The sequence below is a fragment of the Notamacropus eugenii genome, chromosome 5 (assembly GCF_028372415.1).
Source record: "Notamacropus eugenii isolate mMacEug1 chromosome 5, mMacEug1.pri_v2, whole genome shotgun sequence".
Classification (NCBI taxonomy): Eukaryota; Metazoa; Chordata; class Mammalia; order Diprotodontia; family Macropodidae; genus Notamacropus; species Notamacropus eugenii.
Genome location: NC_092876.1, coordinates 353,570,882 through 353,598,811, shown reverse-complemented (window position 1 = coordinate 353,598,811; position 27,930 = coordinate 353,570,882). Strand labels below are relative to the sequence as shown.

At 37.4% G+C, this 27,930-nt stretch overlaps 2 protein-coding genes across 8 annotated transcripts in view; one reads left to right on the top strand and one right to left on the bottom strand.

Annotated features, from left to right (window-relative positions):
- Nucleotides 1-18,547, bottom strand: part of CCDC191 (coiled-coil domain containing 191) — a 104,550-nt gene extending 86,003 nt beyond the window's left edge. The window contains exons 1-3 of one of the 2 annotated variants that reach the window (XM_072613950.1): nt 18,191-18,547; nt 15,029-15,067; nt 5,791-5,932 (exon numbers count right to left, since the gene is read on the bottom strand). In XM_072613950.1, the coding sequence (XP_072470051.1) occupies nt 5,791-5,932; nt 15,029-15,067; nt 18,191-18,331 (322 nt within the window). In that variant the 5' untranslated portion in view covers nt 18,332-18,547. The remainder of the gene's footprint in view (nt 1-5,790; nt 5,933-15,028; nt 15,068-18,190) is intronic. The other variant, XM_072613949.1, reaches the window with a different exon arrangement.
- Nucleotides 1-27,930, top strand: part of QTRT2 (queuine tRNA-ribosyltransferase accessory subunit 2) — a 129,655-nt gene that overhangs the window by 66,247 nt on the left and 35,478 nt on the right. The window contains exon 1 of one of the 6 annotated variants that reach the window (XM_072613952.1): nt 18,582-18,660. The exons of 1 other annotated variant lie outside the window; for it this stretch is intronic. Coding sequence is in view for 1 of the 5 variants with exons in the window: in XM_072613951.1 (XP_072470052.1) it covers nt 19,162-19,269 (108 nt within the window). In the remaining 4 variants the exon portion in view is untranslated. Of the gene's footprint in view, nt 1-18,581; nt 19,270-27,690; nt 27,765-27,930 lie in introns of those variants that run through there. 4 more of the 6 variants (XM_072613957.1, XM_072613951.1, XM_072613956.1 and 1 more) reach the window with 4 other exon arrangements.

Below are 27,930 nucleotides of genomic sequence, written 5' to 3'. Positions count from 1 at the left end.
GATAGATAATAGAGGTATATATAAAACAGGTAAAAGAAACAGTCCATTTCAGAGGGCTTCCAATGAAATCGAGGATATAGGACACAGCATAGTTAGTGCAGGGGAAACAGCAATTGTGATTATACCACTTAGAATCCCACTACACTTGGAATCAGGACATGTGTTCAAATCCTGGTTATGCTTTGACTTCCTTTATTACCTTGGGTGAATCACCTAACTTTTCCTGAATTAGAAGATTTTTTAAAAGGGGAGGAGGCTTGTTAAAGATTTGTTGGTCCTGCCACAAATATCCATCTCATAGGGTTATAAACCTTGTACACCTATTATCTACAATCATTATTTGTAACTACCTATGTCACAAGAAGTTTGTAACCATAAAGTATTATAAAATTTAGGCTACAATTAAAAAGCTTATATTGATACTTTAATGGATCCGTAGACCACTGAACTGTGTGCTCTTTCAACTCATCCATGTCTTCCTATAAATCCACCACATGGAGCATAATCCAATGTGCTGAGGGTCTTCCTCTAGATCTCCTGACATCATAGGGATAACAACAGAACATCAAGGGTCTCCACTAGTTCTCTCCCACTCTTATTACATGACTGGCCTACCTCCTGGAACAGTCATAGATCTCTTTGGAGAGAGGTGTGGTCATGGCAGAGCAGATGGTAAGATATGCAAACTAGGAATGCCCTGCTGTCCCAGTGGAGGGCTGCCTGGGATGAGAAACAACTCTTATCTCTTTCTCATCTTCCCTCTCTCTTTATCCACTGAATCCTCTCTTGTGGCCTATAACCATGCCCCAGACTTATTTCATCTTGAAAAAACCTTCATCTGAACCTTCCGTTTCATTGCCAAATTCCTGAGGAAGCTGTCTACACTAGTTGCCTACACTTCTTTACCATCCTTCCCTTCTCCCACTCAAGCCCTTGCAATTTGGCTTTTGATACCACTCCTCTACTAAAAATAAATGCTCCATCCAAAGTTAACAGTGATCTCTTAAATCCAATATCCTTTTCCACAGATTTCATTCTTCTTGACCTCTCCACAGTGTGTGACACTATTTCTCCGTCCTAGATGCTCTCTTTCCTCTGGGTCTTTGTGACAGCACGCAGTTGTGGTCCTCTTTTTACCTATCTGACTACTGCTTCTTGGTCACCTGTGAAGGATTTTCATCCATCTTCCACTTCCTATGTGGAAGCTTGTTTCAGGGTTCTCTCCCTATATTACTTTGAGGTAGTTTCCTTTTGTGTAAAATGGAAGCAACAGTACTTGGCAGTGAGTGTGCTGTACCAGCGAGAGCTCAGACTTGCAGTCTGTAGGGAATCGAAACAAGGTACAAATTAGATGGGCTGATATTGGCAAGGAGAAAGGCAAGCTCTTCTGAAAACAGAGCAAAGGGGGACAGGAAGGAGATAATACTTACATGACTAAATTAGGGCTAATTCACTGGAGCAAGTGGAATTAGGGCTCTTGGAGTGAAATCAATTTTTAAAAGGCGAGGAGGTTTGGGTCCTTTTTTCCTCTCTCTATACACTCTCAGTCATCTCATCAACTTCCACGGTTTTAATTATCATCTCTATGACAATGGATTTCCAAATTGACATATTTATCTGTTGTCCCTTTCCAGTCTTTCATCAGCAACTGCCCACTGGACATTTCCACTCCAATGTCCCAAAGGCATCTAGAACTCAGCACATCCAAACCAGAACTCATGATCGTTCCCTTGAAACATTCCTCTTCCTAATTCCCTATTTCTGTCAAAAGGACCATCATCCTTCTAGCTATCTAGGTTTGTAAATTTGGAGTCATTCCTGAGTCTATTCTTTCTCACTCCCTAATGTAATCTGGTGCTGAGGTTTATTAATTCTAGTTCCACTATATCTTTCACATCCATCCCCTTTTCTACATTCATGTGGTGACCACCTTAGTTTGGGTCCTTATAACCTCTGGCCTACATTATCAGAATGATTTCCTAATTGGACTTTTTGCCTCCCGTCTCTCCCTTTTCCCTTCTCTAATCTACAAAGCTACCAAATGGATATTCCTAAAGCATAGATTTGACCCCATTTACTCCCCTTGCTCCAGAAACTTCAATGGCTCCTTTTCATCTTTTAGGATAAAATACAAACTCCTCTGTTTGGCATTTAAAATCTATGATAATCTGACTCCAGCCAATCTTTCCAGATGGAAAAGTTTCACATTATTTATCCTTACTGTCTGTCGCTCCAGACTACATTCCAGCCATACTGGCTTCCTTGCTGTACCCCATACACCATATTCCATATCTGGCTTATGAACAGGCTGTCAACAATCCTGGATGTTCTCCTGCTTTACGCTGACATCTTGCAAACCCTCACTCTCATCAAGGTTCAGCTCACATGTCACTTCCTAGATGAATGCGCTCTCTTTCTGGCTCTTATCTTTCTATCCCCAGTGGTCAGTTCAGTGCTTTGAACACAGCATGCACTTTAAAAGTTTTTTCATTAATTCATTCATTCAAATCAAAATGCTTATTTTGTATGTATTTGACATTTACTTAACTGCACATATTTTCATCAGTAGATTTTAAAGTTCTTGAAAGCAGAGATTGTTTTGATCCTCAGTGCCTAGCACAATCCTTGGCATACAGTAAGCACTTAATGAATGCTTATTGAATACCAAAAGATAGAGAGCTTCTGGGATGGCCTGTCAGAACAATTCTAAAAAGCTCTGCTATGCCAGTGGAATGCAAGTTACTGCAAAATAAAGACAAATACAAGATGACACATGATAAATACTAAGTGAACAGTAAGACAAGTGCTACCAAGAGATCACAGAAGGGGATCCATCTGTCTGTGGGGTCAGAGAAGGTCTGCACTGACATGTCGATTCCTTAAGTCTTCACAAAAGACACAATGAAGCAAGAATCACAGTCCTGAGTAGTTCATCTGTGTAGTGAATTGGCCCCAGGCTGACAAGAGCTGGAGGAAGAACTAGAGAAGGAGATTCAGGAAGGTGGTGGCAGGATTTCTCTAAAGACCTCATGGTTTTTATCCTTAAAGAGTAGCAACTTCTATCTGATTAACCACAGACCTGATGTTAAATCTTTCTCAGCGGCAAGAGGATACACTGCATAAGTAGAAAATTCTGCATCTAAATTAAATGCAAGACACAATTTTAATAGGAACTAAGCCCAGAAAAGCTATGTAAGGTCAGCTTGTGATTCCCAGATGAGCATCTGTCGGAAAACAGACCAAAAAAAGTCCCCTACTCTGGAATGTCCCTCTCTCATCTCCAACTGCTCTATCACAATATTTTGTATAGCTAACTAAGTTGGGCCAAATGTATGCGTAGCCAACATGTTGTAGAAAGAGAGGATGAAATAATCCATTCTTATGATAGTAAAGTATGTCATACCAGTGATATCACTACTTACTTCAGTTTGGAAAAATATATAAAACTGAAGAGTAAAGGCATATGTGTTCATTTTAGAGATTTTTTTTCCTATTTGGAGAGGAGTTCAGAGGGCACTTGTTCTCTTTCTCTTTTCAGATGGGCTCAGAAGTCCTATACATATTTTTCCTCCTTCTCCTTCTTTCTATCCCTCTCCTATTCCCCAGCAGAATGGAGAGTAAGCTATTGCTGGCCGGCTCAGAGACTCTTGTTTCCTCTATGTACTTAAGACTTTCAATACATACAAATATTGTTCCAAGTGACTGTGGGAAAGATGTATTTTTTTCTGAAGATGTATGTCCTTTTCTGTTATCAATTTTTTAGATATTTCTGAGCATCTTCTTCTTTCTCCCATATATATTTTGTTTAATTCTCTTCTGTAAATACACTTTCTCTGACCATGGAATGAGTTACTGCTAAAAGCTGATCAAAGTAGGTTCTCATGCAAAGCAGTTATTTGATTGAGTTAATTTCAATTTTAATGAATAGTGATTTGAATATTTGCTTACAAGCTGAAATTTTCCCCTAAGTGATCTATCTATCTAATCATCTATCTATCTATCCATCCACCCATCCATCTATCTATCTAATATGTTTAATATATTTTCATTTTTTCAAAGAAGGGACTGTGTGAAAGTAAGATGTTGGATACAATTTGCCAAAATTGTTGTGAGAGCTCAAAGAGCCAAGATTCTCTCAGAACAAGAAGCTCACTGACAATGGAGAAGATGGTATTTAAAGCTAGACCATGAGGGAACAGTAGAATTTAGGTAAACAAAGAAAACATGCATTATGACAGGAATATAAATGTCATGTTTAGAGGAGAAGGAGAGTGCCCATTAGTTTGGATGGCGAGTGGGAGTTCCCATAAAGGACTTTCACAAAATAAAGTTAGAAAAGTAGGCAGGGGTGAAACTGGGAAGGACATACATAGCAGGTTAAAGATTTCAGATATTTTTCCTATAGAGTGCATCAGAAATAGCCTGAAAGCAGGGTGCTCAGTTAGATTATTTACATAGTCAAGGTATGAGATGATTGGGATCTGATCTAGAGTGGTGGAATTGGAATTGGAAAAGGACAGAATGAACAAACTTTCCTAACTGACTGTATATAGGGAAGGAATGAGGAGTAGCTCCCATGACCACCTGGAGAAGAAGAATAACTAGATAAAACAGGAAACAGATCAGAAACCTACAATAGTAGCAGGGTATTGTAATATGGAGGGATTCAAGACCGTTTCTGAAGCTATTCCTCTGTTCACAGGAGATGACAAATTGCTGATAAGCTTCGAAGATGATTTTGCTTCTCAAAAGACAAACAGGTGGAACTAATAGTTTGGGCCTAATTCTGACTAAGTGGCAAAACAGAGATGATGGGAACTTTGGGAAAACATGACCATTCCGTCTTATGAATTTGTGATAGGTAAGGAGAAAAAAGTGAGGTACGGATGCACACTCTAGGTTTTAACAAAATTGAGTTTCAAAATAATTTAGAGATAGGATAGGCTAAAATTCTAGAGAAGAAATAAACTCATGAGTGACCTAAAAAATGAAGTTTTGACAACAAAAATTATTCCAGTGAAAGAGGAAACATCTGAGACATGGATGCACATGACCACCTTATATTTCAAAGGCATGTACCGAAGATGGAAGCAATAGTTGATATTTTAGAACAAATATAAGAATGACAATATTAAGAGAAATGTGAGAAATCCTGACAACAAAAAGATAAAAGAAGGCACTTGACTATAGAAATTGCGTAGCTACATTTTATGTATTGCAATAAATTTAATTAAGATTAAAGGTTTTAAAACAATTTTAGTCATATTGATATTTAAAATTAAATTTACAACAAATTCTTTTTAAAATAAAAAAAATAGCTTCCATGTTTTTTAGCCTTGATGACCCTGGCAAAAATAGAGAAGTCCAAAGGAAAATTTAGTTTTAGAGAACATAAGTAATCTTGGTTTTAGATTTCTTTTACATATAGCAGAAAGTCCTTTAGAATACCAATGATTAGTACTATAGTACTAGTTAGGATAAATGTTGATGCCAAAACCTATGTTCTAGAATTAACATCCTATAATACTTAGAAGTTAATTCTGCTATATCAGAATTTAGTTTTATTTTTAAGGTACATAAACTGACCTGTCAAAATTAAAAATCCATACAGCATAATGAAGTTATGCTCTGTCATGTTTTAATTAGCTTAGAGAAAGCTTAGATAATAAAAGAGAATCAAAGAAATCAAAATTAAGTAAAAGAGAAACAAAAGATTCCATTCTGAAGTTTTAAGGAGCTCAGTGAATTAGCCTTCTTAAATTATAGCCCCAAGTATCTTTAATTCCTTACCTTCTTCATGAGTTTCATCATGGTCCACAAGTTGCTCTCTTGATTCTAAATCTATGACTTTGCCCCATGGTTTTCTGGGGACATCTGAATTTCTTGGAAAAAATACTTCAGAAACTGCAAATTCTGAGGCCTTTTCAACCCTCTTTAAAAGAAAATTTAAAAAAATTAAGATGACAGGTATTTTGTTTAACAGAATTCCAATTCTATGTAAGAATCTGATTCTCTACTGATGACTAAAATATTTTCACATTTGGTTTCTAAGAATTTCTAGTTTATGAAAGCTGTTTTGTAGAGTTTAACTGATTTACCCAGGGAAAAAAATCTTTGATCAATTTTATTTTCAGCAATATAAAAGAAACTCTTATATTTCAACTGATTTTATCCAGTGTCTGTTCTTTTGTTTTCATGTGGTGAGATTTTTAAAAATTGCGGTAGTGTTCACTTAAGTACTATTTATAGAACTAATAACACCTGGACTTAAATACTGCAAACTTAATTCCATAATATTAAGATTTGCACAGAAATATTTCCTCAGGAAGGAAAAAAGAGAATTATATTCCAGGTGGCTACTTGTGAATAGCAACCAACATACTTTAACACATAATATTTTAGAGCTTGAAGCAGCCCTCATTTTTACAATGAGAAACTGAGCCAAAATCAGCCCTCAAACCAAGGTATCCTGCCTCCTAGATTAATACTCTTTCCACTAAACTGATAAGCTTGATGATACTAGCTCTGGGGGCAGAGGAGCTGTTTCAAATCTTGCCTCTGATGCTACCTGCCATTCTGAACTAGTCACTTTACTTGCTTGGGTCTTAATTTCCTTAAACCTAAAAATAAGGGGGTTAGAGAAAATGGGCTCTAAGGTCTCTTCTGGCTCTAGATATGAGACCTATTATCCTAGGAATCTGACTCTAGAACGAGCTGGGAGGACCAATTCATAGTCTGTCCTTCCCTCTTCTCCAGTGTACCTTATATCTCAAGAATACAAAAGGACTTAGTTTTTGAGGTTTCATTCAGAGGAATATCAAGATAGCACTTTATGCCTCTCATGATAAATATTCTATAATACATCTAGAGCAGTTATATGTTAATATTTTCAGGATTCCGACCCAGTTGTCATCCTTGGCTCATCTCTCTCATCCTCTATATCCAATTTGTTCAGGGCTTGTCAATTTTGCTTTTATAATTATTTCTCCCACGTGCCTTCTTTTGACACTGCCATCACCTTGGAACAGACCCTTATCACTTCATGTTTGGACTATTGCAAGAGCCTTCTGTCTGGTCTCCCTGACTCAGCTCTCTCCTAACTTTAGTTCTGGGACAGCTAGGTGGTACAGTGGATAGAGCAATAGTGCAGAAGTCAGGAGGACCTGAGTTCAAATCTCACCTCAGACACTTGACACTCACTAGCTGTGTGACCTTGGGCAAGTCACTTAACCCCAACTGTCTTACCCTGGGTCATCTCCAGTCATCCTGATGAATATCTGGTCACTGGATTCAGATGGCTCTGGAGGAGAAATGGGGCTGGTGACCTGCATAGCCCTCCCTCACTCAAAAGAAAGCCAAGTGCAAATCATGTCATCATTTCTCTGATGGTATGGTCTTCTTCAGCAACAAAACACAACTTTAGTCCAATTCTGCTCAACTGTCAAAGTGATCTTCCTAATTCAGAGATCTGACATGTTGTTTGTTGTTTCAGTTGTGTCTGACTCTTTGTGACACTATTTTTTTTGGGCAGAGACACAGGAGTAGTTTGCCATTTCCTTTTCCAGTTCAATTTACAGATAAGTAATTGAGGCAAACAGACTTACACAGGTCACATAGCTAGTAAGTATCTGAGACTGGATTTGAACTCTTGAAGGTGAGACTTCCCAGTATTCTATATATTGCATCACCTAGCTACCCTGTCATTTTCATTCATGTCTGACTCTTCATGACTCCATTAGGGGTTTCCTTGGCAAAGATACTGGACTGGTTTGTCATTTCCTTCTCCATCTCACTTAACAGATGAAGAAATTGAGGCACACAAGGTTGAGTGACTTGCCTATAAAGTTAATGTCTGAGGTATAATCCAAAGGTATGAGAAGCCTCATGCCTGACATGCTCTACCTTCTCATCTCTATCTCTTGGACTCCCTGACATCCTCCAAGGATGTCCCTTCTCCACTGGCAGCCTTTCCTGATCTCCCTTAAGGCTAGTGCCTTCCTTCTGCTGATCATTTCTAGTTTATCCTATCTAAAGTTTGTTTATATGCATTTGTTTGCATATGGTCTTCCCCATTAGACTGTGAGCTCCTTGAGCTCTGAGAGCAGGGACTGTCTTTTTTGCCTTTCTTTGTACTCCCAGTGCTAAAGTACAGTACTGGCACACAGTAGGTACTCAATAAATGTTTATTGACCAAGTGACATATCTTTAACTGCACACCATATCTTTCTTAAATTTTTATATTTTTTTATTTAGACAAGTTATCAATGCTAAAAAAGGGGAGATAAAGACAGAAGGCATTATGTAAAAAGAGACTACAGTAATTTCAGAGTTTAACCAATGTCAATCAGTTGTTGTGACGAGCAGACCTAAAAAGCATGACAAGTGCCCTAGCAAGCAAACACAATTTACTTCCCAAGTATACAGATGTGACACTGAAAGACAGCACTGGTTTAGAATATAAGTTAATTTGTAAAATCAAACAGGGAAGAATCATGGAAGATTACGAGTAGTATCCACTCAAAACTGAGAGGAGAGTGGAGGATAAAACCATTTTACAGAAAGCTTGGTGAGAGACTCAAGTAAGAAAAGCCATCTTATGGACAATTAAGCTTGAAAAATAGGAGAACATGAAAGAAAAGAAAAACGATTTCTGTAAATTTTTTTTACTATCAAGGACATTAGAGTCACCACACTTGGGCTGTAGCATCATAGTCCCAGGTGTGTTTATAAAAGGGGAAATGATAAAAGAGACAAAGAGATCCTAGACAGAAAACGCAGCTGGGTTAGACCAAGTGTACATAAAGGAGATCGATAAAGGAGGTAATACAATTATGACAGCACTTAATAATTGATTCACAAGGTAGCTGAATAAAAAAATATCAGTCATGGAAAAAGTCTTGGTCCTCATTAATATAAAAAAATAACTGAGAAAAGAATCAGTGATTATTGATTCTCTTTTACACAAAATTTTTATGAAAATCATCTGCATGTACATTGAGTACCTTCTGGATGAAGTATTAGTAAGGAACAGGTAGGCTTTTACACATGATATTCCACAGTAGACCACATCTTTGTCATCATACAATATGGAGAATAGGTTCCTCTGTACTTATTGTCAGCTTACAAAAAAGCATTTGGTATGTTAGAGAAAAATGCTGCTGTGTGAAAGGCTTTTTTTCCCAACAAAGTATTTCCCATTCATATGCCAAAGTCACTCAATATTCTTTGACATATAAACTAGGAGAGATAACTTTGCTAGAAAAAATTCAACAAATTTCTCCTAGAAACAAAGGCCTATTTTAAAAATATCAATACTCTAGCAATATTGTACTGCTTGCTACAAGTTGTGAAATATGACAGTCTTCAAAGAACTAAAAATTAGTATTGCTCACAAGGAAATGGAATTATAGATTCTTTGTGAGAGTGAGCATAGTAAAATACATACTAAATTAGGAACTACAAAGAGCAGCTGGTGTAAAACAGTTGTGTCAAAGTCAAATAAAAATGTCTACTAATCCATGCATCACTGGAAAGAACGTTAAAATGAGATCACAGTGCTGAGTTTAAATATCATGTCTCTCCCACCAGACTGCACATTTTGTGAAGGTACCACGAGCCACTACTGTAGCCTGCCACTAAACTCGACTTACTTGAATTTGTTACCTAGAGAGGCATGGTGATGGTGATGGATACCTTGGAGGGGAACTATCTCAGAGTTGGTTTTGAAGGTGAACTTCTGAAGGAGCCCTGCTTATGAGGCTAGCTAATACTGCTGGCTGATACAAATCAGTGCTAACCTCTAGTGGGTGGTGACAATGATATGCAGTAAATCCCTTTAAAGTTTTTAAAGAAGGAGAGGGGGGAAAATCCCAGAAAAAACAGGTAATTAAAAAACAAAACATAGGACACAAGTAAATTATGAATGTCAAGACGCCAATAAAACATTTAGGGAGATTCCTTTGAAGATCCATGTAAACTTTAAGATACAACATAATCTGCTCATCCTAAGTTTCATACTTTAAAAAAATTATATTTTTTTATGAACTTGAAAGGCACAAATGTTTCTATGTACAAAGATAAACAAAAAAGAATTGCATATAATTCCCCTATGAAAAAATTGTTTAAAGATGTTTTATCGATTTCCTTCATAAAAATGTTTTACTCTTTCTTTCCTTCCCTTCTTTCCATTTTCCTTTTGTTGTTGTAATAACTATTATTACCATATTATTCTTAGTAAATGCCTAGTGTCCCCAAGTCTACCCTTATGACAAGTATCATCATCTTTGAAAACAAAACAAAACATATTATTAACTAGGTCCAAAAATATCACTCATTCTCATTTTTAAGTTCCTGACAGAATCAGATTAAGAACTTCATCAAAAATATTTGCTGAAGAAGTTCCCTCCCACACACACTTTACTGTTTCCCTTTAAGGATGCTGGTTTTATTTTATTGGTACAAAATATTTCAAAATCTATTGATCAAAACCATCTGATCAAAATCATTCATTTTACCTTTGTGGTCCCTTTTATTTCTTGTTCAGACAATAACTCTTCCCCTTCCCATGGCTGTGAAATAACTTAGAACTAGTTCAAGAACTATCAAATAATAGTGGTGATAATGCTTTTCTCCTGATCTTACTGGAAAGGCCACTCTATTATTTCTAGAAAACACCGGAGCTATATAATACCAGTTCTTGGTTTTAGATGCTATTTATCACATTGAGGAAAAGGCCATTTATTTCCAGTGCTTTTAACATAAAGTGATGATGCATTTTTCAGAAGCTTTTAAAATTTGTATTGATTTTATTATTAATATGACATATATGTTTATAGTTTTCCAAAAATTAAACCAACCCAATATTTCTACTATAAAAGTTATAATGTATAATTTTTAATATGTAGTTGTAGCCTCTTTGCTAACATTTTATTCAATATATTTCTGCATCAATAGTCATTAGAGATATAGGTCTATAGTTTTCTTTCTCTGCTTTATTTTTCAATGATTTAGGTATCAGGATTGTATTTTTCTCAGAACGAACTTGGTAGAATCTCCCCATCCTTATTTTTGCAAACAATCTGTGTAATACTGGAGTTAATTGTTCTTTGAGTATTTGATAGAGTTCCTTTTAAAATCTTCTGGTCCTGAAATTTTTTCTCTGAAAGCTATTCTGTGGGTTGGTTCAATTTGTTTTTTCCTGAGATTCTAAGGTGTTGTTTAAATTTTCTATTTCTTGTTTGGTTAATCTGGATATTTTGTATTTTTTAAACTACTCACTCATTCCATTTTAAGTTTTTAGTTTTGTAGGCATATAATTGGGCAAAATAGTTTTCAATTTCATTTATTTGTTGTTTATACTGAATTTTCCTAATTTTTTTTGACAATTTGTCACTTCAATTTCTTTTCAATTTTGTTCATGTCTTCTTTGATTTTCAGAATTTCTATTTTTTATTCAATTGAGGATTTTTTGATGTTGCTCTTTCTAGTGTTTTAAAGTTGTATTCCTAATTCACTAATCTGTTTTATCTTTTGTTGACTAAAGGGCTTAGAAATATAACCTTCCCTTTAATGACTATTTTGCATCCCCAAAAGTTCTGGAATGTTTTTGTCCTATTGTTACCATTTGCTATAATGAAGATATATAGTTTCTATGATTTATTCTCTGATCTACATATTGTTTAAGATTGGATAACTCAGTCCGCATCTAAGTTTGAACCCTTTTTCACATGTCCTTTACTCATCATAACTTTGTGTTTTTAATTAGCAAATGGTGTGTTTAATATTTGTTTTTTTCTGCATTTATGAGGCTTTTATGCCCTAGTATCAGGCATTTCTCAAATGCCTTGCACATGTGAGAAAAATTTATTTCCATTCATTGAGATCTATCATATCTAAGTTTTCTAAAATTATTTTTTAAATTCTTTTTTATTATCTTTTTATTAGCTATCTTAGTTTAAAAGGGGTACACTGAGGTTCTCTACTATTAAAGTTTTGCTATGCATTTCTCCCTGTAATTTGATTTACTTTTACTTTAAACATTTAGATCCTATGCCATTTGGCGCATATATGGTAAGTATTAATATTACTTCAGTAATATCATAGTTCCTTTAAGCATAGCAGTTTCCTATTTATCTCTTTGGACCACATCTGTTTTATGTTGTCTTGCTTCAGATAATGAATGCTACTCCTGCTTATTTTGAATCTGCATAAGTAATAATAAGTTCTGGTGTAGCCTTTCTTTTAAATTCTATGTAAATATCTGTTTTAAGTGTTCTTTATAAAAATTATTGAATTTTACTTTATAATCAGTTTTCCTACTCTTTAGTTTTATGGATGAAATAATCTTATTTATGTTTAAAATGACTGGAATACACAATGTATTTCCTTCCATTGTATCCACTGATACTTTTTATTCTCTTATTACCAGATCCCTCTTTACAAAGAAATGTGATTAATACCTATAATTTATCATTACTCCTCCCCTCTTCACCAAGACAGATCCTAATCTCTGGCCCACTTTCTTTCTCTCTTTTTCATCCCACCTTTATGACCTACCTTCCAAAACTGGTTTTTTTTGTGCTTGAGACTAATCCCTCCCTGATTCAACCCTCATTCTTAGATGCCTCCTCCATCTCCTTCCCTATTTCTTGTTTAATGCATTTCTACACTGACTTTGTGTGTTCAGTATTCATTTGTTTCAGATAAGAATAAGATTCATGGCCTGCTGTCCTCACCCTTTCCTACCTGTTGGTGTACACTTCTTATGCACATCAGTTAGGAGAAATAGTAAGCTCCTCTTCCTCCATTTTCATTTTTTCCTGCTGTACTTTTTTTCTCTTAAAACCAACAAAACCAAACCACACCTAGGCCTTATGATTGTTTTCCTTAATTTCCTTGAAGATAGCAGGATAATGAAGGGACTATTGCTTCTTCTTCCCCTACTAAATGGAAGCATGTCTTCCTCCTCTAGCTCCTTCCAATTATTCACATTTGCCTTGATAGGTTTTTCTCTCTCTTTCTCTCTTACATTTTAAAGTTTCTACCAAGTCCTGATTTTTTAAATCAGGAATGCTTGAAAGTTCTCTACTCCATTAAAGATCATTTTATGCTCCGTTTTTCAGGGTAAGTTATTCTTGGCTGAAGCCTTTATCTTTTGTGAGTTTGTTTTTTTTTTTTTTTTGGAATCTATCATTCCATTATTTTACGTCCCTGCATACAGGTGCTGCCAAGTCTTGTGTGATTCTGACTATGGTTCCTCAGTACTTGAACTCTGTCTGCTTGCATTATGTTTTTCTTTTGTCACAGGAGCTCTGCGTTTTGGCTATGACCTTCCTGGGTATTTTCAATTTGGGATTTCAGGTGGTGATTGGTGAATTCTATTTTCACTTTGCTCCCTAATATTAATAGATCTGGACAGTTTTGTGATTCTTGAAAAATAATGTTCAGATTTTTGGTTTGGTCATGGTTCTCATGAGGTCTGATGATTACTAAATGATCTCTTCTTTCTCTGTTACCCATATTGGTGGCTTTTGGTAGCAGGCATATGGCATATTTAATTCTTTTTTTTAATCTTTTACTTTTGTTCTAATATTTCTTGCTGCCTCATTAAGTCACTGAGCTGTCTTTCCCATTCTGTTTTTTGGACTGTCTAACATATGGGTAACTTTCCACCTTTTAAACTATTCTTTTTTCCCCTTCCAGAACTTTTATTTCAATCCTAATTTCATTTTTCATTTCTTCCAGATACTTTTGTAGTTGTTGTGGCCATTTTTCCTCTGAAACTTTGTTTATACTTTCTGTGGAATTATTCTCTTCTGGGTTTACCTCTTGGGCTTCTCTTAACCTATCTTATATCTTCATTATGTCTGGGGTTATCTTCTGTTTATTCCTATTTCTAACAATAGTTCCTAAATTGGACTTTGTGCCAAGGTCTGGATGTGACCCCTCTCAAACTCTGGATGAGTTACGTAGTATCTTTTTGGTCTTACCCCTTCTGTAGTCTAGATACCACCACTGATACCATTCTGTATGGGGTGGATGGTACTAAACACTCAGCTTTTGTGTCAGTCTCTTAGTGGTCCACTGCAGATATTATCTATTTCCTTCCTGTACATTCCCAATCAGGAAGCTGGCTCTGTCTCATATTGTGAACCTGACAGACCCTAGTTAGATGAAGATTGTGCTGGTTCTAGGCCTCTGCAAGCCTCCTCATCCCCAACTTATCCTGGGTGCTTAGTTGGTCTTATTTTCTACTATAATACTTAGTGCTCCAAGGACAGCAAAACTGAATAATGTTTATTTGTGCAATGACCTATTAGGGATGGCTCTGTTCTGAGAGGTCAGTACTAAGATCCTCCTGGTCTCAATCAATTAACAAACACTTATTAACATTGTGTGCCAAGTCCTACACTAAGTACTAGGAATGCAAAAGTAGGAAAAATTATGAAGAAGGTCCCTAAAGGAGCTCACAACTGAATGAGGGAGACAACATGTAAATAAATAAGTACTTAAAAGATAAGTATAGAATGTAAGGAAGGTTCCCAGAACCCAAACTGGTTTTCACCCATCATTCCCCCAACTCAGATTCCCCTTTCACAAGCCTCATCCAGGGTATCATCATTCATGGCTCTTGCAGGTTTTAGAATTTTACTGGAGCTCAAACTGGCTTCCCTGAAGCAACCTTTCTTCAGTTTCCCTCATTTTGTACATTCCTGGGCTAAATAAAGGAGTTCCTGTTGATTCTCTCCAGTTTTCTTGATTGCTTTGTCTAGTACTCTTTAATGATATCTGCTGAGGTACATGTCTGGGATCTTTCACATTACCATCTTATCTCGAAGTCCCTAACTAATAACTTTCACGAGAAGGCAGAAAATAATAAGAAAGCATACTTTATCAAGAAGGCAGCATAAGTTTTCAAATGTAGACACCAAGGAATAAGAATAACATGTAAACTAGGGACCCACTAGTGAAACTCCAGCTTGAAACCTATCATTTATCTTTTCCAATTCCAATTTTGAAATGTCCTTACCTTTGTCCAGTACTCCAAATTCTCAGAGTCAAAACCATGCTGCAAATGATATATTCAGAATATTAATGTACAGATATTTCATTTTAAATTTACTTTACAATTTCAAATTATGTTCCCAAAGTGAATATAGTAAAAGGTCCTGTATTTTTTCCCCCAAATCACCAAAAAGATAAAAAAAAAGATTATTGTTACAACAGTGAATAATGGATTGAGGGTAGAAACTATCTCATTTTGGTTTTTGTATCCTCCAGAACTTAGTATGGTTGTCTGGCATGTAGTGGGTAGGAACTTAACAGATTCTTATTGATTGAAAGATTACGTGCAAATATTATGAGGAAACTTTAGTTTAGAATGACATTCTCTTTTAAAATTCGGTCTGTTTGCTATCTTCAGTTTCTCTCAATTTTTGATTCAGCTAACAAGAGTGGGGAACCTGTGGCCTTGAGGCCATATGTGGCCCGTATGGTCCTCAAATGTGGCCCTCTGACTGGATCCAAATTTCACAAAACAAGGCCCCGTAATTTCCCCAAGCCTGATCCAAAGGTTGGATTGAGGGAAATAGAACATTGTACCAATAACAATAAAGAATAAATCTGGGTTCTCCAGAGAACCAACTTAAAAGATTATGAACAGTAGTATACAAAATCTAAAGGATAAAATTTGCTGGGATAGGAAATAGAAAGATCAATTTTCTTCTTTCAATACTGCTACATTGGACTTCAAGATGCTGAACAAAAGTAATTTCCTTGTGTTGATCTGTATTTTGTTTCATGAGAACTAAGAATGGAGAATTAGACCAATTGAGTTTTTGTTTTGTTTTTGCAAAGTAGAGAAAACTAAGGCAGAAATCAAGTAACTAAAGTTGAGCATCTATTCTGCTGAAACTACAACTGACTACCTAGAACACACAATTTCCAACACTACTCCCTTCACAATTATGAGAAGTTTAGAATTACCTCTAATGGTTAACAAAAAGAAACATTTGCTTTACTTATGATACTGCTGGGCTGGTAAGTGAATAAGATGAGACTATTTAAGCCAGCAATATTATTGACAAATGTGAGAAAGATAGGACTTTTTCACTTCAAAGCACCTGAAAAATACCAAGTAATTCAGCTGCACTACTCAATCATTTTTCACTACATTCAAAGAAATAACTATTATAATTAAACTACATTAGGAGGTATTCTTGTTCTTAAATTATCTTTTTATTCTCTTTGGAGAAAGCAATGAGTTCTACTGAGACCCATTCCAGTGACTTAGGAATTTTTTCCCTAAACTGTTTGTTCTTTAATCAATGACTCTGTGCCTCTGTCCTATTTCAGACTCAAGCCACAGGCAAGAAAGGATAGTATTCTCTTCATCTTACACTGTGTAAAGCAAAGGCATCTATTTACCTAGCTGACAGGCTACTCTTATATCCCAGTGAGAACTGACTCCTTTTTTATACTTCCTTTTCCATTTAAAAATATTCAATTTCCAATACTTGAGGAAATATTTTAAACTAGCAGAAGGGTATTTTACCTTGATCCTTTAAAATATTATTAACATGCCCACTGCATTGTCCAGATGGGTGATTTAATAATGTGTAAGAATTATTGTCTGTGTACTACAACATGGCTAGCTGTCTTAAGAGATTAGTATTAATATATTATGACTATAGTTGAAAAAAGTTGGAGAAAGTATTATATGGGTCCTCAAGTCAAAAATTAAGAAGGCTCACTCTCTTATTACTTAAACTTGCTTTTATAATTGCTCAAAGTCTGGTGGGCTAAAAACACATTGGAAAATACATAGTTCTGCACATATCATTCTAACTTTGTGTCTTGGTTTCTCCTGGTCTAAGATAAAACTAACATTAATTTGTTTCATCTTCCTGTGGCAACTGGGAAAATCTAATGAAATATTAGATGTAAAAGTACTTTATGATTTAGTATTATTTGGCTTGGTTCAGTGTTTGAATCAAATGTCAATAAAATTTACTATCCACTGGGAATTCCTTAACATACTGTGGATACTTCCTGGAAATGGCTTAGGGAAACATCTTATGCCAATACCATAAAAAGTTGAACAAGCATTATTTTAAAAAAGATCATTTTCTTTTGTTGAGTTCCTCATGTTTGAAAAGTCAGGATCAGCTGGAAATAAAAGGACAAGTCAGTTCACATTTCTGTACCTCAGCCACCTCATTTGTAAAATGAGAAGATTGGACTAGATTTTCTCCAAGGTCCCTTCCACCTTTAAATATTAGGTAAGCTAGGAATTCCTCCCAAGACCAATGAAATGCATTGGAAAGGGATCTTATTAGGGAGAGGGAAGTCCTGAAGATGACAGAATGTACAGAATTTTCTTGAAAATAAACATTCTGGTATTTCATTTAAAATAAAAATTGGAGCCCTTTTACATGTAATTGGGAAAATTTACAAAATAAATTAGAAAAATTAAAATCAGACCTCCAGGAAACATGTATAAAAGAAGAAAAAAACTGGACTCTGCAACAGCAAGTCTCTATTATGTACCCTTCTCTGGAGGGGCAATTCTGAAGGGCTGTCAGAATGGAGTAAAGCTTTTAGAACAAGCTTTCCTACGCCACGCAAGAACACTGACAGGTGTCAGGGCTCCTGGTTTCAGGGGTGAGAGGGAAGCTCTTCAAGACTGGGTGCGACTGATTCTAGGGCTGTCACGGTTGGGGCCCCATTGGCCCTGGTGCCATCTTCAAATTCATTTCAGTAAAGGTTTATTAAGCGACTCCCATGTACTAGGCACCAGACTAAGCCCTGGGGATACAAAAAGAGGCAAAAGAGAGTCTCTGCCCTCAAGGAGCTTACACACTAACAGAGGAAACAACGTGCAAACACACATAGACAAAGCAAACCATATACAGGATAAATGGGAGATGACTGACAGAGGGAAGGCACTGCAATGAAGAAGGGGTTGGGGAAAGAGGTGGGATTTTGGTGGGGGCTGAAAGGAAGACCGGAAGGAGGGTGTCAGTGGTCGGAGAGAGATGCCCCAGGCACAGGGGCAGGGCTGGGGCTGGAGCTGAAGGTGGGGCAGGGAATGAGCACCGGACGGGGGTGGGTTCAGCGAACGGCCAGTTCCAGTGCCAACCTCCACCTAGAGCTGGGCCCCAGGGACCCCAGTACTGTCGCTTGCAATCACCTTGGGATTCGGCTTCTTGGAGAATCGTTTCCAGCGATAGAGGTCCGTCCTTTTCCCCGAAGAAGCCAGTTCCCGGGTTCCCACCGGCATCTTTCGGCCGGGGTCCCCACCGGAGAACTTACTTCTCAACCTCAGCCGCATCTGCAGCGGCTGCGCGCTTTCAAACGAAGTTGCTCCGATGCACACTGGGAAGTGTAGTTCTCTTGTCCAGCAAGAAGGCGGCTTCTCAAGCGCGGCTGAACCACAATTCCCGGGAGGTTCTGCGCACAAGAAGAACGCGTCCGCGCTGTTGCCTATAGCAACGTCCGAAGCTCTGTTTCCATTATTCTCCACCTCCCTCCCAGACCCTGGGAACTTGCGTTTGCCTTCCGTCGCTCACAATGATGACGAACTCCGTTCCAATTGGCTGGGATTGGAGTCGGGGCTAGGACGAGAATAGCCTGCGACCCGGAACACGTGCGAACCAGTCGGTAAACGTGGGGACTGGCGGGAGAGGGTTTGGGATCTTCAAAAGGGGAACGCTTTTCCGGGCTTGGCTTGGGCAAACTCCGATGCAGGTTCTCGGTGCCAGGATGCAGGAGCTCCGGCCGCGCATCTTTTGTGCCATTATACGGTTCTCTTCTTCCTAGAGCCCTTTCTCAGCCCCGCAGTGTTTCTACGAGCAGGGCCCTGGCCGCCCTCGAGGCCTTCTTTCTTGCTCAGGGATTCCCTGGGAGCTAGGCATCAAAGATGTCCTGGCGGGGATCCTGGCGTGACCGTCTGGCTACAATGTATAGATTGTACGTGGCTACAGTCACAGTTGCAGTGTGCAACTTTGTAGTAATTTTGCGGTGAATTTCAGGGCGTCTCTGGAGCTCGGGACTTCAGATGTAGGACTCTGTCCGCTGCTCCGAGCCACCTCCAGTGGGGTTTGCTGCCTAGCACAGGAGGGATGCTTCACTGTGTGCTTTTCACCTGGATGGCATTGCCCGATGTTTGCCGACGGTCAGATTGCTTCTAGGACTCTGGCTTTCCAAACTAAAATCTGGAGTAGAATAGGAAGAATGAAATTGGGAGAATTTGGAACGCGTGTGGCAGAGGTGTGTTGACCATGTGATCATGGATTAAGAATGAGGTTAGCCTCCTTGCTGGGGGCCTTTATAAATGATAAGTACCTCCTTGGTAAGGAGTTGGAAATGCAGTTTATCTGTTGTGAATGAAGGCTGAGTAGTCTGGAAAACCCTATTTAACTATGTAAATATAGCACACTCTCTCCTCCCCTCCCCCCATGTAACTGTAAATATGGGAAAACTCTGGCGCATGCATTGGCATACTTGGGCAGCCCTGATACATGTCCATAGGCTCAGACATGGAATCACTTGTCTTAAAATTCCTAGTGATTTTTAATAATAAACTTAATAATCTTGAATTCATTTTTCATCTACATAGTTATGCAAATTAGCATGGACATTTTTACATTAATGTGTATATGATAAACGATAACTTATGTACTTTTCAAATTTTCTTTTTGGTGCTACCCAGAGGATTATCATGTTATCTCTTTTCACTGGTTTGTAGTCTAGTCAGCAGTGTAAATTAGAAGGGCAGAGAAAAATAAAAAGGACAACGTTTTTAAAAAGTGCTTTATACATTTTAATAAATAAGAGCTGTCCCTATTAGGAGGATTGAAGTATATTAGAAATCTTTGCCAAGTTTCAGTTTGATTTCATTTCAATTTCTTGATGTCTTCATGTGTTTCATTTTCAGTGACCATATATTTTAATTATGTTCTTAGAAAAGAACAGCAGAGAACTTATTTTTTAAAATCACTTCATCAATGGATCATTGAGTAGGGAGAATGTGATTCTTGTTCCTGGATAAGACAAAGTGCTGCGTGCTGTTTTCTGAAAAATATTTTACTCCTGTTGTCATAATATGTTTTAACGATTTATTTATTTAGTATTCCCAATGTTGGATTTATTAACATTACAACAAAACCCAAAATCATTAACCAGTAGTTTGTCCCAATTGTTGCCACTTCTTTGCAATATTCATTATTTCCTGGTTTTTCTCATTAATTGTTATTATTTTTTTAAAAAAGCATTTCCACTCCTAAGTTATGCTTAGATTACATCATACACAGGAAACCTTCCCCTCTAGCTACATAATCTTGTATCTCTTTTCTCTGTTAAACTCCAAGGAGCAAACATCTGCAGTTGCTTCTGCCAACTCTTTACCACCTATTGTCTCCTTAACCTTTCATTGACTTCCCATTCCCAATAATGTACTGAAACGGTTCTCTTCAATAGCCTTTCTTAGACATTGTCGTTTTTGACTTTTCCATAGCATTTGACTACTGTCTCCTCTCTATAATTCCGTAAGACTCATCTTTTCTGAATCCTAACTCTTCATCTGACCCATCCTTGTTCATCTCCTTCACTTCTTGTCCATTGCCCTTGGCTATATCCACTTGGGACTTTCACTTTTACTTCCCACAGAAGAAAGTGACTATTCTACCAAAAAAAAAAAAAAAAGGAACGCTAGACTTTGATAGGTACCCTAGATTTGGAGAAAGCATATCTCGAAGTGTTTACAGAAGGGAGGGGAAGTAATAAGTGTTTATATTGTGTTACTGTGTGCCAGGCATTGTGCTTGGATGATCATAACAACATCCCTGCTAGAAAAGTGCTATTATTATCTCTGTTTTACAGTTGAAGAAATAGGTTATATGACTTACGTAGGTCACACACCTACTAAGTGTCTGAGTCTGTATTTGAACTTGGGTTTTTCTGACTCCCTTTTACTACCAGCTATCTGAAAAAAAGCTCCTATGCATTAGAATCCTACAAAGGAAGTCAGCCTGGGAGAGATCATAGTTCTAGAGCTAGGAGAAACCTCAGAGGTTGACTGACCTAATGTTTTCAATCTCTATTTCCAGTTTTAAAAAATCAGAACATTTGCCCTTCTCTGGTTCTGTAGCACTTTTCCTTTTCTCTATAATTTTTTTTAATCTTCCAAATTTAATTTTATTATTTTTGTCAATTAACAAGCATTTATTTTCTCTCCCTCTCCTTTTCTCCATTGAATAATTAAAAACAATGAAATAGATGACCCTAATAACATATATGCATAGTCAAACATAAATTTCCATTGTGGCCACTTCCAAAAATATAGGCCTCATGCTGCATTTTAAGTCCATCTTTCTAGCAAGGGGTGAAGCATGCACTTATCTTCAGTTCTCTGGAATCATGGTTTTATAATTACATTGATCAGAATTCTAAAATCTTCCAAAGTTTTTTTCCCTTATGATGTCATTATATGAATTGTTCCACTTCTGTTCTGCATCATTTCTTAGAGTTCTTCCCAGTTTCCTTTGAAATTGTCCATTTTGTGGTTTCTTGTTGAAATAATAATATTCCATTATACATACTGTGATTTGTTTAGACATTCGCTGTAGGTAGGCACTGTCCTGTTTCCAGTTTTTTTTCTAGTATAAAGAGAGCTACCATATTTTTATACATACAGGTCTTTTTTTTTCTTTAACCTCTTTTTAGGGGGTATTTACCTTGTAGTGTTATAGCTGAGTTAAAGAGTGTGTAGAGCTTGGTGGCTTCTTGTGCATTTTTCCAAATTGTTTTTCAGAATGGTTGGACCAATTCACAGGTTCATCAACAGTGCATTAATGTTCCTGTTTTCCCATAGCCTCTTGAACTTTTGTTATTTTTCTCTTTATTCAGTTTCCCCAATATGATTTCTGCGATCCTCCGCAAAGAAACAAACAAGCCAAATCCACAGTGGTTCACGAGTTACATCTTAAAGTTCTTTTCATACTTTGTCTAAAAAAGTCTGCAGGTTTGTGATGTAATACTGTTAAGTAAGGAGGATTTTGTTATTCCTTTTTAGATAACAGTTCCCAGGATCCTAGATATTACTTCCCAGTATCATAGATGTAAACAGTTTCTACTGTGACTGCACAGGGAGGTATAGGCATGATATAATAGTTATTGCATTTGCACTGTGTTAAATCGTGATGATATTGCTAAATTTAACCTGGGAGCTTAATGTTGGCAAAGTGCCTTCTTTGTCTCTTACGCTATAGATCAAGTAGGTACTGGTTAGTAAGTGGGAAATAGGAATGTACAAGGGAAATGTGCATGTGTGCTGGCCTCAACTGGCCCCCATCAAGGCTTGGGGGATTTATTGATGTGTGTTAGTCCCAAATGGCCCCCATTGAGACTTAGGGGACCTGGAGGAGTGGGTAGCTCCTACTGTATTCTTGCCCACCCCTTTGAGATGAGTAATTGGGGAATGCTGGAGGAGTTAGTGCTCTTATTATCAGCAGCTCTTTGATAAGACTAGAATAAAGTAAGCTAATTATTAACCCCTTATTATATCTCCCATCTTGTCTTCCTGTTTACCTGGATCAAGAGTGAACCTGCTAGATCTGTCTTACAAATAGAGCATTGGTGAGAGAAATGATTATTGCTCCCTTATATTAATAACCAGTTATTGGATTTGGACCAAGGTTTATCCCCCTTCTATTTCTTCATTCAGAAACCAACCCCTGTAGTCTATTCAGATAGCCTTCCCAACTAGGAGAACTTAGATCTGATCAAAAGATAAAGAAATTCTAGTTTAGGTGAACTGGTGAATTCCAGGCCATTATATTTTAGTCCGATAGATCTTAGTGGAAGTGGATTCCCCTTTTTATCCAGATTGTCATAGACTGGGGTGGTCTGGGAAGAGATAAGTTTCTTTGTTCAAGACTGAGCTATGAATCTCCCTGAGACCATTATTAGAATAAGCCCATCTCTCATTTATAATATGCATTCTTTCATTACTTGTTAACCAATCAGAATTGATTTTCACTCTCAGGAGTACCCATTCTTCCTAGGGCATATAAGCGTTGAGGGGGTTCCATCAGGGGTCTTTTGGTTTAGTAGAGACAGTCAAATGACCCTTTTATTAATTACCTGCCAACCGTAATTAATAAAACGATTAATTACTCAGAAACTATGTCTACTAAACTTTTTATATGTCATTGGACATATAAAACATATGAACTTTTTATATGGCCCTGGACTCAGGACGACCTGAGTTTGAATCCGATCTCAGACACTTATTAATTGTGTGGCTCTAGGTAAGTCACAACCCTGATTGCCTCCAACCCCGCCCCCACAAAAAAAAAAAAAGAAAGAGAAACCTTGCAGGTTTTAGTTGGTCTTGAGTTCAGTGTGAGTCAACAATGTAACATGGCAGTCATAAAAAGTGAGTGTGTTTAGGACTAGGGAAGTATTGGTCTTTTTGTCTTTTCTACCCTAGTGGGACTGTGTTGGTAATGTTATGTTTCATTTTGGCTTCCACATTTTAGGAAGGACGTTGAGAATCTGGAGTGTTGTCTACAAGTGAGTGGGTTGGACTAGGTGGTCTCCAATCTCCCTCCCAAAGCTTAGATTGTCCAGTTCTGCAACATTTCTCTATCTAGCACCAGTCCCTTCCTTGGGCACTAGTCTTTTATTTCCTTCTTCTGGCTGACTACTGATCTTCCATCTTAATGTCCAGTTGGCCTCTCAAACTAAATATGTCCAAAATGAAATTTCATGTTGTGGCTATAATTTGCCTTTATTATTCGCTCTTCCTAGTACCTTACATCCAGATTGTTGCTCAGTCTTCTCGGTTTTCCTGGATACTGTCCTTTGATTTGTTTTCTATTCTCCATTCCAAGGGCTAGATCATCAGCTCTCTACTTCAGCCAGGCCCTCAGCATCACATACCTGGACTGTTGTAATAACCTCATGCTCCTGCTCCCAGCCTCCAATTTACCCCTCACAAATCTGAATAAATAACACTTCTCAGAAATCATTAGTAATTTTTACTGCAGATAAAACAGTCCCTTAATTTGGTCTTTTACAATCTAGCTCCAGCCTTTTCAGTTTTATTTTACATTATTTTCTTTCATGCTCTCTGTGACCTGTTCTTTTCTCCATTGTCTGTGCTCATTCATGCAGACTGTCCCTTGTTCCTGGAATACAATTTGTCCTCATTTCTGCTTTGAAATCTTTCAAGACTCAGCTCCACTGGTGCCTTCTCCATGAAACCTTCCTAGACTGTTTTTCTCCCCCTAACTCATCTCTGGCAAAACCCCTCAAAACCTTTCTCTCATTTTTCTAAGGCATTTTGTCTGATTTCTCTTTTGCAATATGCAAATTTATATAGGTTTCCTATTTCTCATTATTGCATTAGATTTCATAAGTTACTTGAGGATAGGATCCTTATTTTTTTCTTTTCTAATTCCTAATATAGTGAAGGTGTTAGTTTAGATAATTTTAAGGGCTTTCCTAGCTCTTATTTTATGATTAATAGTACTGAGCCAAACAAATGTTTCTTTTGGGGGAGAGGGGTAAGGGAAGAAGCATTTATTAAACACCTTTCATGTGCAGGCATTATGCTACATGCTTTGTACATATAATTATCTCATTTGATTCTCACAACAACCCTATGATTTAGATGCTGTTATATTCCCCTTTTACAGCTGATGAAACTGAGGCAAACAGAGGCTAAATGACTGTAGTGCCAATGCTGCTATCAGCCGTCATGGGGGTGCAAGACCAATAACACCAGCACACAGGAGGGCTGCTAACACAGGTCCTTGATCTGCTTTTCTAAAGGAAAGCCAGCTCCAAAGGGGCTAGTAAACATTAAACAATGAGAAAGATATATAAGTAGAGAGAAGTGAGTATCTAAGAAAGAATCCAATAGACAGGGCTTTAACTGTCTAAACAGAGTACTAGATACCTAATCACCAGACCAGGGGGCACCAACACCTGGGTTCACAAAGCCAAGGAGCCCCTTAACAATGACTACCTGGAGTCTTGTCTGGCCAAATCACAAAGACCTCAGCAAACATTCTTCCTATGAGTGAGCCCCAAAGCAAAACACCAACTTCCCAGAATATATATCAGTGGCTAATTGGCTCAGTACCAAAAGGTGTGAAAGCCTATGTGACTCAGCACAAAATGTGTCAGCTGTGAACTGGGCTGGAGCTCAAAGACATCCGTGATCAAAGTACCTGTGTACCTTTAGACCTGGGAACACAGCCCCTGTTCCAAGGAAAAGAGGGAACACACGTAGTCACGTAGTCCTTTAAATGGACAGGAAAGATCTTGTATCCCCTTAATACTTCAGTGACTTGCCCAGGGTCAAACAGATCATAAGTGTCTGAGGTCACATTTGAACTCAAGTCTTCCTGATTTTAGCTCAGTCCATTAAATCACCCAGAGGATAGTTCTCTGTTACTTAAGGTTGTTCTTTGAATGCAATTTCAGAATACATGCAAAATAAATTTTGTTTTAAAAAAGTTACGTTATAACAAAAAAAGGTGTGTTATGATGGGGCTTCTGTTGTGATCTTTTATGGATCCTTTCAATACATACATTTGACATTATGAAAGGTACTATGATATTCATTTACAGAATAAGGATGGAATTTCTAAGAAACTTTGAGGATTTTTTTTTATGCCACTTGAAATATGCACCAATAAATAATGTATCAGAAGTCCCTGCACCTGATACTTCTGCTCTTGTACTTGGTTTCTTAGAACACATTCAGATTTCTGATTACCACCCTTTTTAATTGCTTTATCATTTGCACATTTATTTATTTTTTGCACTTTGGTCAAAATACAATGTAGTTATGCCTTGCCAGCAGGAAAATCTGGTATTTATATAATAAGAGGTGTGGTCAAATTGACTTACATTTTCTAAGCAGTTCAGTCTGTGCTTCTGAGACAGCATCCCTCTTTATGAAATGCACAGTCTATTTTTGCTGTACAATTTCATTATATAGTATTTTCCTATTACCAAGGACTCTTTCCCATGGTAATGTATTCTTCCAAGAAACAGAGGTGTTTAGCTGAATTGACATTGAGTTCTGGAAAATCTTTATCATTTAATTGAGTAGTTGAGGTGTGTTGCAAGGACATAATATAAGTAAACATTAGAAAGTGAAAGGTAAGTTCAATTACTTTCTCATTGCCTACCCCCTTTTCTCCCTAATAACCTACATTTATTTTTGAAATGTATTAGCAATCCCCTGGGCTGGTGTTTCTTATTACCTTTATATGAATTTTATTAAGAACAGGCATCTCCTATTACCGCAGCCCATAGTCTGAAGTAAAAGATAAAATATGTGTATTTGGGTTAAGCAATGTTAAAAATGCTTTACAACTGTTTTACAAGATGAGGCAGCATTTTTAGGCTCTATTAAAAGGGGAAAAGGGCTTTTGGACTCTGACCTTGATTGTCTAAAAGTTGCTACCAACAATATATTGATTCTTAGGGTATCCTTCCCTTCTCTTATTTCATTTTTTATTTTCAGTTCCAAATTCTCTCCCTCCTTGGAGCCCTTCCTCCACCCTTTGAGAAAGCAATAAATACCCTACCATTATACATGTGAAGTCATGCAAAACATATATCCTTCCATTCTCAAATATGACTGAGGGTGGAATGTTCAATGTACCCTTTTTTTGTTTACCAGTGTCTTCTTTTCATTACTTTGACCCATTTTGTGGTTTGAAATACTAACTTAAAAATATTATCTTTTAATTATCATTCATTTTTTTCTCCCTCTTACCTCCTACTCCCTGAAAAAGAAATATAGAAGTATAGAAAATTGTATCATGTAAGCACAGTTAAGCAAAACACATGAGGTGGTACTATCAGATGGATTTCTACCACTAGAAATGAGACTGAGTGATAAAAGATGTCAGAATTATTATATTTGCTGTTGTTATTATTTCCTGAAACTTCAGTGAAATCCCATTTGGGGAAACTCCTAAGTTAAAGAAACACTTGCATTAAGTATGGCTTATTTTAATAATCCTTTTTCTTTTCATGTTAACACCTTCATTAGACATAGCTAAATATAAACTCAAAGATGCTCATCAAAAGTGCAGAAGGTTTTTTGCCCTCTTGTTTCCCCCTTATTTACAGCAGAAAGTTTGGCCCTCTCCCTCCTTCTATGATAAAGTTGCTTTTTTCAAGGTCATCCTCAGGACCTTCATTACTCTTTAGCTGAGCACCCTGTCCGTCCTGAGATAACTGCTGCTTCCCAATGCTGCTGATTACTGACTACATATTATCTTTAGGTGAATTGTGAGAAAGAGACCATCAGAGATTTCTCCCCAGGTTAATGACTGCTTATGTCTAAGTTTGTCGAGGGTCCCATCAAGTGCGAATTGCCAGGCAGACTGATCCTGCATGCTGCAAAGTCTGTCCTGAGCTTAGACATTTGCCACTTGGCCAGTTAGCTTTCCAAAATCTTCAAGGACATTTGGGGAGAGGGGAGATTGTGATCTGATAACAGCTGAGTCAGCCATGTGTTTGCTTTATGTAAACAGTAGCAACCCAGTCTCAAATTGCAGGGCTAACTGTATTTGTTCTTCAACCCTCACCTAGATACTGAAGCTTGTATCAGGGTGCAGAAGGCTGATGGAGGAACAGAAACTTTATAGGCCTTTATCCCTTTGCCTCGAAGCACCCTCTGAAGGAGCCTGGAAAGCTTTCATACTCTGTACTCATTTTTCATCTGAGATCTGGTTGGCTGTAATTTAGATCCTTCAGACATTGCTGTGTGTGTGTGTGTGTGTGTGTGTGTGTGTGTGTGTGTGTGTGTGTGTGTGTGTGTGTGTGTGTGTATGTGTGTATGTGTGTATGAGTTTTGCTTTTATCTTTTAATGGTGCAGAGCTAAAGTTTACCACATA